Genomic DNA, 16,293 nt, shown 5'->3' on the forward strand with positions numbered 1-16,293 from the left:
CTACAGGGAGTTTTGGAGGGAAGATTTTTCCAAAAGTTAAAAAACCCCACTTTTGGTTGTTGGGCCGTACGAAACGATCGATGGCTTCCCGGAAAGCTGGATAAATTGACCTTCCCACATGGACGACGAAGTATCGGAATACCAAACCAGACAAAACTATGAACCGGTTGTGTTATGGTTAAAATTCTTCGATTGATTGAATCAGTGAATATTTTATGGAATTATTATTTTCAGTGAATATTTCTTATGAAATTTTGATTAAATATGCAAAAAAAAAACACATTTATTTAACTTCATCATCTATTTCCTTTTAGTATGAATCATCAAAACCATTTTTTTTAGCACAATGAGGTCTAAGCTTAGAGATAAAACCATTGATGTTCTAGAGTTTTTAACTTAAAAAAGAGGTAAGGGTGGACAGCATGTAAACATCTCAGTCCAACCACACACGTGATGAATTTGCAGGCAGACTGCATAGATCCCGCTTTAAGGGCAATCCAAAACAACTCCACCCTAAATGGTCCCTTACAAGTAAAGCACCAATTCGCGTTTAATCAAACAGATCAAAGAAACTTACCATCAAAATTTGCAAGACTAGTGACATTCGGCGCCTGAAATTCGAACTAAGCAGAGACTGAAAACCACATACTTAACGGTCATTTCAAAACCATTATGAATGTTTTAAACCGAGGCATGTCAGCTTCGGACCACCAACTATAATACTACAGAGGGACCCATCATGGCATGCGAAGTGGTTTATATTCATAATAATCCCGAGAATGTAGTCTGAGAGACCAAGAACTCAGGGACCAGAGGGGATTTGGTGCATGACTCCCTGAAGAGGATGGACCAGAAATGTGATCATGTAAGTCTCACATACACATATGTAACCATCCATGCATTATAAACATTTGGTCATAACAATGAAATCACACAGACCTATATGTACTGACTGCAGGAAGAGATGAGGGTAATTGGTAAATTGTCCAAGCAAGAACAGAAGATTCGGGACGAGCTAGAAGCCGAAATAGAAAAGAATTTGGAAGAAGAGATAAAGGACGGGATTTACAACCTTGCAGTCAAGCTGCACAGGCTGTATCAGCAACGGCGGGAAAGAGAGGCGTCTGATGGTTCCGGCGGCAGACCAGACGGCAAGACACTATCTGAGGTTAACATAAGCATAAAAATGGAAGGCCATACCAAGATCGAGATCAAAGAGACCAAGAAAGAAGCAAGCATGGCAAGGGCCACACAGCTAAACATCAAAAACCGCGAGAATTTGAACAAATTCCCAGGTTCAGGCAAGAAAAATAAGTTTCATGGGACAGGCAAAAACATGAAGGAGCAGATGATGAACCAACAACTTAAGGTCCGTGAACTCAGATGGAAATGGTAATGAGGTGAGATCGATCGGCCTGCCTATGTCCAATCGACGTGCTCTATGTTTAAAGTTTTTGCGGCTTCATACACAAAACATTTGAAATAAAATTACGCACGTCACATTTTGCAATGACACTTTATGAGTAACAACTACACTTTCAAGGAAAAAATGGATAAAAGATCTTCTCTTACAACCATGGAGACTGGGATATAATGAGTTGCCGCTTAGCTGTTCTCTCTCATAAAATGATCAAATGGCAAAAAATCCCTAAAATCCCAACTAGTTCCTATAACAATATAAAATGGGAAATATATAGGAAAGTGGTGCTTGCATAGTCTCAGGAAATTCCAACTAAGCAAGAAGGGGTGACAACTAAATATTGTGATTGCATCAAGAATGCATAAGGTATCACACTGATTGTAAGTTACCAGATTGCAACGCATCTTGCAAAGATGTGGCAGCACCTTCGTAGTTTAAAAAGCCCATGAACCAGAACTCATGGTTGTCGACCGATATTACCTGGATGTACTTTTCTGCAGGATTCACCATGCTAGTTGAAGGATTAACAGCTTTAAGTTGGTGCAAAGGAATGACAACCTGTTTAAGACGACGATATTAGTATCCAATAGGCGCCAGAGTAAGTTGATTGGAAGCAAAATAATTATAGTGCAAATCTGGTCCGCACAAGAAAGATCAAGCCATGATCAGAATATCAAATCATGATCAAGTCAGAGCAAGTTTAGATAGTTAATCCCAACAGATCATAATGAGTCAACTTCAAAGAATCGACTAAACCACCAGAACATCAAATCGTGCATGCCAAATAGTCACAGAATCTCAGTGAGAAAGAGGTAAAGCTGCGTCTTGAAACAACCAAAGCTTCTGAGAAATCAAGATAAATAGAATACCTTATAATAGCTCCATTGCGTTTGGCCACCGCTTTTATATGAAAGCGGATTGTCACTACAGTATGCGAGCTTGGCAGTGGATACATATAGAGTTCCCATTACTGGGCCAGCAGATGTAGACAAGTAACATGCAAAAGAATTTAGCAGTTGCTCCTCAGGAACTGTCTCAAAGGTTTGTCGGAAAATCTTCTCATAGCCACCTTCTGCCAGGACCTTTGTACTCTGTGCAATTCTTCCCATGGCAGCATCAGCAAAACTTGGAGCAGTTTTCACTGATAGAGACAAGACAGACAGCTAACTCATGAACAAAATAGCTAGAGAAACGAACGAGAAATAGACCATCAATTAAGGAACAAAGGTGATGAAGAGCAGACATATAGACAAGGTAAACTAAAACACTGATTCGATTATGTAATTCCCGTAATTGCTCGAATCCCATTTTTCTTCTAAATTTCAAATTTTCAAGCAACTTGAGCCCATCAAACCTAATACCAGAGGCAAAACCTCTCAAGGATTATCAACCAAGGGGCTAGTGACTACAACATAAATTTGTGCCCATCATCATGAATATCCTTCACCCGAACCTAAAACACAAACAACTACATTACAGTTTTGCCAACAGAGAATGAATAGAATCACATATACTACGTAACCTGATTATCCTCAATCCCAAAGTGTTAATTCAGAATTCCATAATGCCAGAAAATCTAAACAGCTAGAACATTGCATTCCAAGTTCCAACTTGTTGTTTACTTCACTGACAAACAACCCACTAAATCTGCTTGCAAACATCATAAAGTATTTGAATGAAACAGAGGATACAGATTCTGACAAGATATTGAATCAGAAACTCACAGTGTTGCCAGGTGTTCCCGGCCAGGTCCTCCGCCTTCTTAGCTGCTTCTCCCACCTTCCTTCCCCATCTCCCAAACACTCCTTTAACAGACTCCATTGTATCTGATCCAATTCAAAGGGATAACAAATATAAACATCTTCACACACGCCTCAAATGCACTGACCAAAAACAGACACCGTTCACACACTACCTGTGAATGAGGTCGCCGACGTATCGACCGGAGAACGAGCGACGTACGGATTAGATCCAACGGAGGAAGATGACGGAAAGCTCTTATGATCCGGCGCCGGAGACTCGCTCACCAACTCGGGGCTCCAGTGGACCGATTTCCTCGATCCTGACGCCGATCGAGTAGGCGCTTGCGCCGCCGTTTGACCTCCCTGTGTTTCGATTCCGACCGGGTCCGCAGATTCCTCAGACAAGGCGATCACGGTACTCGCATCCTCGCCGTCCTTCGGTCCCTGATCCGTCGCCTTCGGATCGGCGCTCTGTGGTGGCTTCGGATTCTGATCCTTCACCTGAGCCTCCGTCTTCGCTTCCGTCTCTCCCTTCGACGGCTCCATTGTCACCAATGACCAGCTCTCTCACCCGAGCTCTATACGATGGATTTTGAATTTTGCAAGTATGGTATCGTTGGCTTTGCCTTTCTTTCCTTCCTTCTTTCTTTTTTTTTTTTCCTTTCAAATTTGTGTTTTTTGTTGTTCTTAATTTTTATGGAGGAACTTTGGGATGTGAAAGGGGGAAGGGCTTACCGGGAAAACTGTCGACAAGAGCGGTGAGATACCGTAAAAAGTGATACGCCATATTTCCATTTTTAAGCGCCAAAGATAGATTTTAGACAGCTTTGACCGGTTAACGTCTCTTAGTGGGCCCACAATCCAATATAAGACCCAAGTCCATAGAAAAGTTCACGGACCCACTAAGACCCAACCGAATCCGGAACGCGTTTTGGGCGCAGTAGTGATACATTTTGATCAAAAACTATATTTTATTTTATTTTTTTGTCTGGATTCAAATAATATTTATGGTAGGTAAAGATAGATTAAAAAAAACAATATTACATTGTCGTATCTGCCAACTTAAATTTAAAATATAATTTATGTAGAAAAAAGAGGAAGAACAAACACTATATTAGAGTTTGTCATACGATATCCACTAACAAGTTTTAGGACCGCCTTGTTCCCAAGCTTTAACAAACAAATATACACAACATTCACAATAAAAACATTTATTTAATTTTCTTTATAAAAAAAAACATTCACAATAAAAGAGATTAACACTTAAACACTTGTTTAACGAGATGTTAAACAAGCTATCTTTCCGCATTCGGATGCATCAACAAACAAGTACAGCCACACAAAAAAAATAGTTTCTAACCAAATAACATTAACCCGATTATCAACAAACCAAACCAAAGACGAAGCTTCAAATCAAAGCATACCTTCCACCACGCGACTGACGGTTAAATTTAACGGCGTCATTTTAAGTGGCCGTCACCGCGTGCCCGTACGGACGGTGGCTTCACCGTTATCCAACGGTGATCTAACGGCGCCCATCCTAGAGACGAATGAACCCCATCGGCCCGTCCAACTGACCCTATCCGATCTTTCACCCGACCCGGCTCGATAACCTCTCCCTCTGCTGCTGCCGCTCTCTTCCCCGCCGCTCCGGCAACCTCTCCTCGTACTTCCTTCCGCCGCCGCCGTCGTAGCTCCTCGTTCGCTTCAGTCTCCTGCCGCCCCCTGCTGCCATTATCCGCTTCCTCACGTCCTCCGGCAACCGCAGAGTATACCTCTCCGTGGTGCCCCTGAGTTGTCCTAGTGAGTGACCCGTGGAGTTCGACCGCGGGAACTTCCTTGCGATTCCTGATCCCAACTGCCGGCGGTCGTTTCTCATCACGGCATCGATCGTCACCGCATCTCTGGCTCGATCACCCTCGATGTCGATCGCGATGTGATCTCTCACCCGATTGGTCTCCGAGTTCTCCGGGTCGGTTGACTCGGCGCCGACCGACTCGGTTATTGGGGGCTCATCCTCGCCGGAATACGGCGCGAGTTTGGCTCGGCAAACAGGGCAAGTGTCGTGAGATTGCAACCAAGGGTCGATGCAATCGATGTGGAAGACGTGATTGCACCTCGGGATCAGCCGAAGCATCTGGTTCTCCTTGAACTCGCTGAGGCAGACGGCGCATTCGAGCGCGCCGGATCCGATCTTACAGTCCTTGACGGAGGAGTACGCGAAGACTGGGAAGGTCTCCACGACGCAGTCGTCCAGGCCGCTCCACCGCGAACAGGCGCCGGAGCGGCGGCTACCCCATCCGGCGGATGTGGTATCGGACCCAGAGCAGTTGCGGAGGTAGACGGAGAGAAATCCGATGAAGAAGAAGAGGCTGAGGAGGACGGCGAAGACAATGGCCTTCGAAGGATGAGGATTCTGCTGCAACGAGCTCGGCGACATGGGCTGCGCGTGGGCTCTCGAAAGGAGAACTGCCACGTGGAGGGCTAGGATCGTCGAAATGATAAGCCGACGGTGACGATTGAATCGCTCATCTCCGATCATCGCCTCGACCGAAACGAAGGCGAACATGGTCGTCTCGTCGTCCAAGAACCGTATGGTATATCGACGGCTGGGGTTTATCCACGTGGAACAAGATTAACGATTCAAGCTGCATCAAATGCTTTTGCGGCCTTAATATAAAGATTACGTAAAATCCAAAAAAAAAAAACAAAAAATAAATCGAGGGAAAGTGTTGGTGAAGAGCAGAGGTTGTCTCAAGTAAACTTGAAAGGCTAATTCTATAAACTAATGGGGGGTTTTGATCAGTTGAGTTCCGCCCACAGTTTGTCTGTCAACTTGCCCTAAGACAGGTTCTTCTTCCATTTCTACGTATTATATATTTCCATTGACATTGTAAATATTTTAATTATCTTTTATTTACACCTGCGTTTCATACACATTTTCATGTGTCCATCCAGTGGCGGACGCATGTACACCAAAGGACCCCATTGTTTTAACTAAAAAAAATTAAATTTCTTTATAAATTTTATAATTTTTTAAATAAAAAATGTTAAATGTCCTCTATATTAAACTGTAAAAATTACTTTGCCCTCTTTCATAAATTATCCTTGGTCCGCCAGCCACTGTGTCCATCACATAACATAGCTACCTAATAATCCGTACGGAATAATGAAATAAATTATAAAATTATTACTTTTTTAATGAGAAATAGTTTTACGTTGAAGAAGGTATTGTATATTTAGCATATATATATATATATATATATATATATATATATATGTGTGTGTGTAGCGGAAACAGTTAAAAAGGACAAATGAACCCATTAAAATCGTCTCTTCGATTCGGTTAAAAGAGAAGAGTCATCGCTCTCTGTTGACTTAATCCAAAAAATATATATTTTTAATAAACATTTCAGTTGTGAACACGTAATCTCAAATACAGACAAAGCACATATATATATATATATACATATATGACGCCAACTCTATCATCCTGTAGGATGAGCTGGCCTAACAATAGGCCCATTATTTTCTTAATGGGTACAATAGTCCAATCTGTAGGCCCATTATCTGCCAGGGCCTTAAAAGGAGGAGGCCGTTGTTTATTTTATTGAATTTTATGCAACTTATTTTCACTTTATCTAATTTACACCCCCAAGGGTCTCAGTTTCTTCCCCTTTAGACCTTCAAATTCTCTTTAAACCCTACTCATCGGGTCTTAGATTGTAGCAATATTTGTGTATATATGGAAGTGTACGCAATTCGTTTCTATCTCATATTGAAGGCAAGATGAAACAAGGGAACAAGAACAGCTAAGAGGTGCCAGTAGAATTAGTAGCAACAAAATTGAGACAATGGGATGTGTCCCTTTTGTCTTAGTTTTTTTCCCCCCTTCTTTTTGTCCCTTTTTTTGGATGTAAATGATTAAAATTGAGCAAAACTCCTATTGGTTGAACCATATTAACCCTAATTAAGGAACAAAGGTTCTCACTTATGACACTCTTGAACTATATTAATTATTACATGCATGCACGTAATTACTTATGTCTAATCTCTTCATTTGGTTGGGATTATGCTTTGACAAAGTCTTAATTCCCAATCTTGAGCAAAGCATGGCAACATAAAAGAGAATGTATCAATATTATCAGATTATTAGATTAAATTATTATGTAATGAGGCATAATTAAGGAAAATAGCAGCTAAGCATATATGGACAAAGGTGAAGAAAATGGACAAAAGACATGAGTGGAGAAACCAGGCTAGAAAGCACAAAACTTGTTCCCTTTTTGTAACATTTGGACAAATTCACTTTTTTTCTTTTGTAATTTCAAATAAAGCTCATTGATTCCTTTTGTTCTGTTTTTTTTTTGAATTTTTGTAAAGTTATAGATATTATACAAAAAGGGGGGCAACAAAAAAAATATAGGGTTACCTTGTGTTTTGTTTTTTCTCCTTTATTTTGTTTTGGAATCCACATTTTCTAAGTGATGTAGGGTCTCAAAAAGCGATAACCAAGTAATTTTTCTATTTATCTTTCATTTAAATAATGGAAAAAGTGAGATATACTTTTTCTTTATTGCATGCATAAATATAAAAATAATTGACCTTTAATGTATTTATAGATTGCAAAGTTTAAAAAATAGTCATTTCGTAAATATGTTTTTATTTTCTGTATATTCCGAAAAATTTATTTCCTCTAGGTATAATTCATGATGATGTATGTCTTCTATATATTTTTTTAAAAATTTCGGTAATTAAGATTATTCGATTCGGTTTAAATCTAATGGAATATATATTAAAGTGAGAGCTCCGAGTTTCATTAAGAGTAATTTTAGATAATATCATGCAAATGTTATAATAATGGAGAATTTTATAATCGAAAAAAAATGGAGAATCTAGTAGACTTTATAGCGAAGTGCTAAATGATTGGAATAATATTAAATAAATTTTTTAAAAAATTAGCTGAATGTTTCATAGAGATCTAATGGCCTAATCATTAGGAAATTATGAGACTCTGCGTGTCGTACGTGTGTGTGTGTGTATATATATATATATATTTCCATTAAGCAGGTGAAAAGGCAAAAGTGGAAAAAAAGGGTCATAATTATTCGGAAATAATTTCATCCAATCTGTAATCTTTTGGCTTTCTCTATCGTTCGTCTTCGCTCTTTTAAATTTTAATAAACGTATAATTCGGTACCTATGGATGCATGGGATTATGAATTACGTAAACACACGTACGCACGAATATTTTTCATATCATTCTCTCTGCCAACGAAGTAGATGATTGTTTGCTAAAGAAGGTACTAAAAATTCACATCTAAAATAATATTATTCCCACCTAAAAAAATCATTTGGTTTGTAAATACAAAAAAAAATATACATTTTTAGGTAAAATGGGCAACTTAATAAAACCAAAACTAATAATATATACGCAATTATATCGAGCTTAATTAGAGCTAAAAGTGAGTTTATTGGATACAATAGGCGATAACAAACACGATTAGAGAGCGAAATAAATATTTTTCCTTTGGGACTGAAACCGTATAATAAATAATGCCAAGACCACCCCCACGACACAATTTATAACCCTAATTATATTGTAAGCACGTAGCAGTTTATAGTTACAAAATGTATATAAAACGGTACGTACGTTACGTGGGTAAGTAGTGGTTCAACTTGTTCACAAAACCCGACACGAGTTACGCTTTACAAATCAGAGCTCAGAAATTGTCTCTCATAACCCAAACATGAAAACTTGTAAATTAAAAATAAGAGTTATTTTCTTTTTTCTCCTTTGAAAATAAATAAAGTAAATAAAGAAAAGGTACTCATCAATCCTCTTCTGTCTCCTCTATATAACCCATGAAACCTTTGTCTTCTTTGGTTTCTTAATCATACACAAAGAAACTATATTTGTTCAATATATATATCAAATATCATCGATTCGTATATTAAAGATGTCGTACCCTAAAATGGGTAAGTAGTGGTTCAACTTGTTCACAAAACCCGACACGAGTTACGCTTTACAAATCAGAGCTCAGAAATTGTCTCTCATAACCCAAACATGAAAACTTGTAAATTAAAAATAAGAGTTATTTTCTTTTTTCTCCTTTGAAAATAAATAAAGTAAATAAAGAAAAGGTACTCATCAATCCTCTTCTGTCTCCTCTATATAACCCATGAAACCTTTGTCTTCTTTGGTTTCTTAATCATACACAAAGAAACTATATTTGTTCAATATATATATCAAATATCATCGATTCGTATATTAAAGATGTCGTACCCTAAAATCGCGCCGGCGGCCACAGCCATTCCGTCGGCGGTGGTTACGACAGTGGATTGCCACAAGCAAGTCCGGTCGTGGCGGCTTCTCCGCTCTGTTATGGAGCTTCTCATCCCGACCTGCAACTGCGCGTTTGTCCAAGAACACGAACAAGAAAACCCTAACTTGCAAAGCAAGCAACTTTACAACGAAACCTACTCCAACCCCCACAAATCTCGCACACCCTCGTTTCGTTCTTCGTCCCCTTCTTCAACCACCGTCACGGGCACAATCTTCGGCTACCACGGGGGGAAAATCAGCTTCTGCATTCAGAAATCGTCAAAATCAACGAACCCTGAACTTCTTCTCGAGCTTGCCGTCCCGACAACGGTCTTGGCTCGGGAGATGAGAGGAGGAGTGCTACGTATAGTGCTCGAATGCAACACGGAATCCGAAAGACAACAAAACGACAAAAAAGGAGATTCCGTATCGTGGAATATGTACTGCAATGGCAAAAGAGTCGGGTACGCGAGGAGACGGAGGCCGTCGAAGGAAGATGCGGAGGCTCTGGCGGCTCTGAGGTCGGTGGTGGTGGGAGCCGGCGTGGTGAGCGGGAAAGAGCTCGAGGGGGACGGAGGAGGTGACGAGTTGATGTACCTGAGGGCTAATTTCAGAAGGGTTTCTGGTTCTAATAAAGAATCGGAATCTTTCCATTTGATCGACCCCGCTGAGAATATCGGACAGGAACTCAGTATCTACCTTCTCCGGTGACCAGTTTGATGACTGAGAAGATGATACGCTTTTTCCCCCTTCAATTTCCATTTTTTTTTCTCCCGTTGTTCAAGCATGGCAAGTATGGTGGACTGAAGAACACGAAGGTACTGTCTTTTTTTTTTTCTGGGGGATTCGATAAAAAAAACTTATAAGTGACCGTGTTAATTCCATTTCTAATTTTTTTTAGCACTGCTAAATATTTGGCATTGCTTTGTTGCTTTTGTACTTCCGAACCATATATGCTCGCCTCTTGTTCCTTTTTCAATGATAATTGTGGTGTGAATTATGTTATGGTGATGATCACCAAATTTTGGCCTTTTATTTCGTGCTTTCATTTATATGTCCACAGCAACTTTCGGTTTATTAAATTTCAGATATGTAATCAACGGCAATTATATATAATTTAATTCTAAAAAAAGTGTAAAACAAAAGGGGAATGAGCAGTCAATATCACCCACCTACAAATCCAACCCCAAGGCCTTAAGACAGAGAAACTCAAAAAGGGATATCTTTTTGTCTTTAATGGGGCGAGAGAGGAACCCTTGCGGAGATGGAGAGACCATACCCTCTCAGACCCACGTAGCTTCCTGTGTTGTTTGTCATCAGCTTCATCCCCCTCACCCCCAGATCCCTCAGAATCTGCAAACCCCATCATCATCATCATCATCTGTCATGATATGTTCATGGGCATTATGTGTTAAAGGGTATCAGACACTTGTTTTACCTGTGCACCAATCCCATACTCCCGTGACTCGGAAGCCGACCCCGTCTGCTCTTCCACGGCCTCTGACGGATCAGAGTAGGCTCGTGGCTTATGGCCTAACCCGATGCCTCTTCCCTCGTGGCCTCGAAGGTACACCAACACTCCTCTCCCGGCCGCCTCTATCTGTTTCATTGCCATTTCTAGTTGTTTTCCGCATGCGCATTTGCTAGAACCAAATATGTCTCCTGCCAAGCATTCTGAATGCACTCTCACCAGTATATCTCTCCCTTCCCCTATCTCTCCCTTCATTCATATAGACATATTCCATTAACAAAACAGAGGTTTGAGTTTATGAATAATTAAAGCACAATGCATCTAAGATCAACAAGGTTTCTTTACTTTAACCATTGCAATGTGCTCAACTCCATCAAGCAATGATCTGAAGCAATACGCTTTGAAAGGTCCCCACATTGTTGGAATAGGTGCAGCAGCAGCCAATTCCACTAATCTCTCTCTTTTCCTCCGGTACCTGCCAGTTGAAACAAAAAGATCTAAATCAATGCTCTGCTAAATCGTATTATAGATATGATCAACCTGTGAAAGATGTGTAAAGTTAGAATCTTGCATTCAGCCCATACTCCTTACCTGACTAAATCAGCAATCGAAATTATTTTCAAGTTGTTTCCCTGAGCGAACTGGCGGAGCCTTGGTAATCTAGCCATAGAGCCATCATCATCTACAATCTCGCATAAAACCGCTACTGGATCTAAGCCAGCCAATGCAGCTAGATCTACAGAAGCTTCAGTATGTCCTGCTCTTTTAAGAACACCGCCCTCTCTGTACTTCAGTGGAAAAATATGACCAGGCCGATTAAAGTCTTGAGCTTTAGAATCTTTTGATGCAAGAGCTAATATTGTTTGTGCTCTATCACGAGCTGAAACACCTGTTGTTGTTCCCCGTTTTGCATCCTAACATGAATGAACAAATTGTTCATCCTAATACGAGATCCATTAAACTTTGTAACACACACCCCTTTTAGGAAAACAAACAAACAAACAGCATGAATACGTTGATATACAATAGATTATCCTGTAGTTGAAAGCTCGCTCACCACCCGGAGAAGTTTAACAAAGCCAACATTCAAAGGCAATGACCATTTTCTAGTGGGAATTTTTCTTTCGAGAAATGGTAACGCTAAGCCACTTACCACTGAGACGGTGAAAGCTGTGGAAAGCTTTTCCTCATTCTCCTTTTGTGTCACCATCAGGGGAAGCTCCAGCCTTTCCAAGTCTTCGCCTTTCATGCTCACACATACAATTCCAGTCCCATAATTAACAATAAAAGCCATAGCTTCTGGTGTTACCAATGACGCCGCCATTATAAGGTCGCCCTCGTTTTCTCTGTCTTCGTCATCTACAACAATCACCAGCTGCAAATAACTCCCGATTAGTGCAATGACCTACCCTTCTGACAACAAAAAAGTAATACATATAACAAAAAACAACCTTGCCCTGGCGAATATCCTCAACAGCCTCAGGAATGGAGGCAAACCCTTCTGTAGGCCGGTCTAAATTGTACTCTTCAGCTTCACATCCAGAGGGAACCGCCATTGGGGGAATCATTTCAGGTGCAAGCATTCCAAATGCAGTCAATTCTGGTGGAACCTCAACCCCTACCAATTGACCCGGTTGCTTCATAACCAAACTCTCCTGTCCTGCAGCTCCATTGCTGTTGGAATAAAACAGAACATCTCCCTCCCCAGACATCACCGCGAATCTGACTCTTTCATACAATCTTCCCATCAGCTTGTCCGACATGATCCCGGGGCATAACCAGCTCTTTCTAAATGGTTTCGCCGCTTGAAGATTACTTAAATCAAAGAGAGAAGAGAATTATTGGCACCTTTCTTCTTGTTACCCAAAGTCAAACACCAATCAAATGCAATAATTTTAAAAACACTTAGAATACTTAAAAGACCAATATATATAACCAAAAGAATCCATTGGAAAGCTTAAAACATGAATTACTGAATCCCTACGCGAAAAAGGTCCAGACGCTATGACGTTGCAGATCGATTATACGTCTCCTGAATCTACTCTCGCATGCAATGCATCGCCACATGAATATACAAAAGCATAGACGTACACATCATAGATACATATACGTAATTACACATATACACAGTGTCACAGTCCCATCCCATCCGATGCGATGAAAATTAGCGGTAACCTAGCAGAATTAGCAGTGAAATTCAAATCCTCGAACATCCAATACAATTCCGAATGTCGAATCCCGAAATTAAAAAAACTTTGGCTCCAACTTTTGCCAGCCAAACAAAGTAACAAAAACCATACGAATATTCGAGCAAACCAGAGGAAAAGAAAACCGAACTCGATGGAAAACAGAATCCATAAAATGATTGCATACCACGAAGGGAGAAGAGGAGCAGATCCGCATCGGAAAGTGAGTGACGCCATTCCCATGTAGATCGAGAGACAGAAGAATAGCTTTGAAGAAGAAGAAGAAGAGAACGAACAACCGCCATTGAATCAAGGGTCCCAGTGATCACTTTCTGCTGACGTGGCATGCCTTTTTAGATATTTTCCCTTTCTTTTTTGATAAAATCTTGAGTTTCCTGTGCATTCTTCAACACGACGTCGTTTCGCAACTCCAAAATATCTATTCTTCCGATGATACGGTATCGTTTCAGAGCCCCATTTATGAATATCTTGAAAATTATCGTCGTCGCGTCGCAGCGTATTTGTGTGACCAAAGGCCGTCCGTGTTTTGTACCGAACTGTAAGAATAATTAAATGGGCTTTTTATAGGCCCAGTTTGTCAAGCCCATCATATATAGCGAAAGTTTAATTTCTATATATTCATATACAAGGGAAATACGTGAAGAAAGGTTTGCCGCAAAACTATGTTTCTCGAACTCCCATAAAACTTGTTTTATTGCCATTAATTCTTTTTCTCTTTTATTTTAAACAAATTCTAACCTCTCTTCCTTTGCTTTTTTATTATCGACTATTCTCATTCCTCTCTCTCTGATAATTCCTTGCATATCACGTCATCTTCATCAGGTGCCAACGAACAGGATCTGAATCAAAGGATGATGGAACGGCAAGAGGTGAGATCGTCCATGGCGTCGGAGGGCGAAATCCAAGCTGACAAAGAGTCGAAACCTGCCACTGAACATTCTTCTGATCTGAAGGTTAGCCCCAAGTACTCAACCAAGGTTGCGGATATAGGTACGGAGCTTACCAAGATGAGAGCTTCATTACAGGACAGAGATATCGAAATCATGTCCCTGAGAGCGGAGTTGTCTGAGAAAGGCATCACGCTCATGGAGCTTGAAACAGAGTTGGAGAAAGGGAGAGAATCTGAGAGAAAACTGCTCGATTCGCTCGAGGAAACCAAGATTTTGGTGGAAGAATCGAAGTTCGAGATCGCGTCTCTCAAGGAAAGGCTCGACGGATCTGTCCAGAGCCAAGACTCTAGCGAAGACGACAGTTCTGTTCAGGAATCTGACATTGAAGCTCTGAAGATGGAGCTGGAATCCACGAAGGAGAATCTCGCTGATGCCCACGAGGTAGCGGAAACTTCTTCCCTGAAGCTATCGAGCTTAACAGAAGAGATGGGTTTGATCAAGAACGAACTGAAATTAGCGACGGAGGCAGAGATAACGAGCAAGAAGGCAATGGATGACTTGGCGTTGGCCTTGAAAGAAGTAGCCACCGATTGCACACAGGCTAAGCAGAAGCTTGAGGTTACAGAGGTGAAGCTTGAGGCCGAGAGGTTAGAAGCGAAACAATGGAAGGAAAAACTCGAGGCTATGGAGGAAAACTACGAGACCCTTTTGAAAGAAGCGAGAAAGGAGGCGGATCTGTGGAAGAACACATCCGAGAGGCTGAGGATCGAGGCTGAAGAGTCACTATTGGCTTGGAACGGGAAAGAGGCAGTGTTTGTGAGCTGCATCAAGAGAGGGGAAGATGAGAAGAATTCCCTCATAGATGAGAACAATAGGTTGCTTCAGGCTCTAATGAACGCCGAAAACCTGAGCAAGAAGGCGAAAGATGAGAATCAGAAGCTAAGGGATATACTGAAGCAGGCGATCAATGAGGCTAACGTTGCGAAAGAAGCTGGGGGCATAGCCAGAGCTGAGAACTCGCAGCTGAAAGATGCATTGATGGACAAGGAAGAAGAGCTTCACTTCGCTTTACAAGAAATCGATCGCTCAAGGCTTAGAGAAGCAGTTGCTAACGAAGATGTAAAGAACCTGAAAAGGCTTCTGTCTGAAGCAGAGTCTAAGGAGACAAAAGCAGATTGCAAAGAGAAAAACGAAGTTACGAGCTGTCAGAATTTGCTAAGCCGTCAAAACTCAACGCAGAAAGATCAAGAAGTCGAGAAGAAGAAGGAGAATCACAAGGAAAAGAAAGAACAGCAACACAACGGCAAGAAGGAAGACAAGAAAGATCACCATAATAAGGACAAGAAAGAACAACACAGTTTCAGTCTGAAAGACCTAAAGATCTCTCACTCCCACAAACACAAAGACACGACAGATGAAGAGACAAAAGCTGCGGCAAACAACAACACACACGAAGGAACAGACGAGGTGGAGAGCGAGGTTAATTCTCCAGGGTCAGACTCAGACCTCTTCAAAGGCTCAATCTTTGACGTGGCCGAGACCCCAGACGCGGCCACGACCCATCATCACAGAAGAAAATCATCCTTGACGTTCTTGGAAGACGGACAGCCTATAAATTCAGATGATTTAGAGAATTTAGAGGGTACCCATTTGGAGGAAGGCGAAAACAACAAGGGAGGAAGAAAGAAGAAGGCGTTTATACGAAGATTCGGGGATCTTCTCGTCAGGAGAAAGAGCTTTACTCACAAGAAGGAGCCATCGAGTGATCAGCAAGAGAAGCAGCAGACTCCGCCTCCTACGCCGCCTCAGCTGCAGTCTCCAGAACACTAAAAGACATTTTAGTCGATCATTTTTGGGTATTTAATTTCGTAAATACGACATATATGTGTGTATATATACACACGCGCGCGCGCGATTGAATCGTGCCGCTGTACGAGTACTGCAACGTGAAAGCTGAAGGTTAGGGTTGGCATTGCTTTGTAGATATAAAAATCCAATCCATGAGTTCATATTGCTTGAACAAGAATTCCGCAATATGTGCATTTAGTTGTTGTTTTATGACCAAGATTCTGCAATCGATGGATTGGGAAACCCAGAAAGGACGAAGACAACATGGATTGGAAAGGGGCAGGGGAGAGATGAAAACAAAAATCTACAATAACATGGACATGGGCTTTTATAGTTACGACAAGGCCCACTTTCCAATAAGGCCCATTAAATTCATCCATTAGCCGTTCG

The 16,293-nt window shown here is 41.1% G+C and overlaps 6 protein-coding genes across 6 annotated transcripts; 3 read left to right on the top strand and 3 right to left on the bottom strand.

Annotated features, from left to right (window-relative positions):
* The first annotated feature begins 340 nt into the window (after nt 1-340).
* Nucleotides 341-1,417, top strand: LOC104807860. Its single transcript, XM_010533287.2, has one exon. It carries the CDS (start codon nt 965-967, stop codon nt 1,394-1,396), a length of 432 nt encoding a protein of 143 aa, XP_010531589.1. The 5' UTR covers nt 341-964; the 3' UTR covers nt 1,397-1,417.
* A 59-nt stretch (nt 1,418-1,476) lies between these two features.
* LOC104807675 (GLABRA2 expression modulator) lies at nt 1,477-3,833 on the bottom strand. Its single transcript, XM_010533056.2, has 4 exons — nt 3,336-3,833; nt 3,145-3,246; nt 2,290-2,561; nt 1,477-1,978 (listed from the first exon to the last, which is right to left on the bottom strand). The coding sequence occupies exons 1-4, from the start codon at nt 3,706-3,708 to the stop codon at nt 1,790-1,792; spliced, it is 936 nt and encodes a 311-aa protein (XP_010531358.1). The 5' UTR covers nt 3,709-3,833; the 3' UTR covers nt 1,477-1,789.
* A 920-nt stretch (nt 3,834-4,753) lies between these two features.
* LOC104807861 (RING-H2 finger protein ATL32-like) lies at nt 4,754-5,840 on the bottom strand. The gene has a single exon (XM_010533288.2). It carries the CDS (start codon nt 5,729-5,731, stop codon nt 4,754-4,756), a length of 978 nt encoding a protein of 325 aa, XP_010531590.1. The 5' UTR covers nt 5,732-5,840.
* Nucleotides 5,841-9,375: 3,535 nt separating this feature from the next.
* On the top strand, nt 9,376-10,318 carry LOC104807676 (protein MIZU-KUSSEI 1). The gene has a single exon (XM_010533057.2). It carries the CDS (start codon nt 9,440-9,442, stop codon nt 10,196-10,198), a length of 759 nt encoding a protein of 252 aa, XP_010531359.1. The 5' UTR covers nt 9,376-9,439; the 3' UTR covers nt 10,199-10,318.
* Nucleotides 10,319-10,570: 252 nt separating this feature from the next.
* Nucleotides 10,571-13,438, bottom strand: LOC104807677 (monofunctional riboflavin biosynthesis protein RIBA 2, chloroplastic). Its single transcript, XM_010533059.2, has 7 exons — nt 13,332-13,438; nt 12,410-12,773; nt 12,112-12,333; nt 11,550-11,872; nt 11,304-11,433; nt 10,926-11,207; nt 10,571-10,840 (listed from the first exon to the last, which is right to left on the bottom strand). The coding sequence occupies exons 1-7, from the start codon at nt 13,385-13,387 to the stop codon at nt 10,721-10,723; spliced, it is 1,497 nt and encodes a 498-aa protein (XP_010531361.1). The 5' UTR covers nt 13,388-13,438; the 3' UTR covers nt 10,571-10,720.
* A 516-nt stretch (nt 13,439-13,954) lies between these two features.
* LOC104807862 (WEB family protein At5g16730, chloroplastic) lies at nt 13,955-16,128 on the top strand. The gene has a single exon (XM_010533289.2). The coding sequence runs from the start codon at nt 14,017-14,019 to the stop codon at nt 15,883-15,885; it is 1,869 nt and encodes a 622-aa protein (XP_010531591.1). The 5' UTR covers nt 13,955-14,016; the 3' UTR covers nt 15,886-16,128.
* The last annotated feature ends 165 nt before the right edge of the window (nt 16,129-16,293 follow it).

Source organism: Tarenaya hassleriana, unplaced genomic scaffold (assembly GCF_000463585.1).
Source record: "Tarenaya hassleriana unplaced genomic scaffold, ASM46358v1 Cleome13, whole genome shotgun sequence".
NCBI lineage: Eukaryota > Viridiplantae > Streptophyta > Magnoliopsida > Brassicales > Cleomaceae > Tarenaya > Tarenaya hassleriana.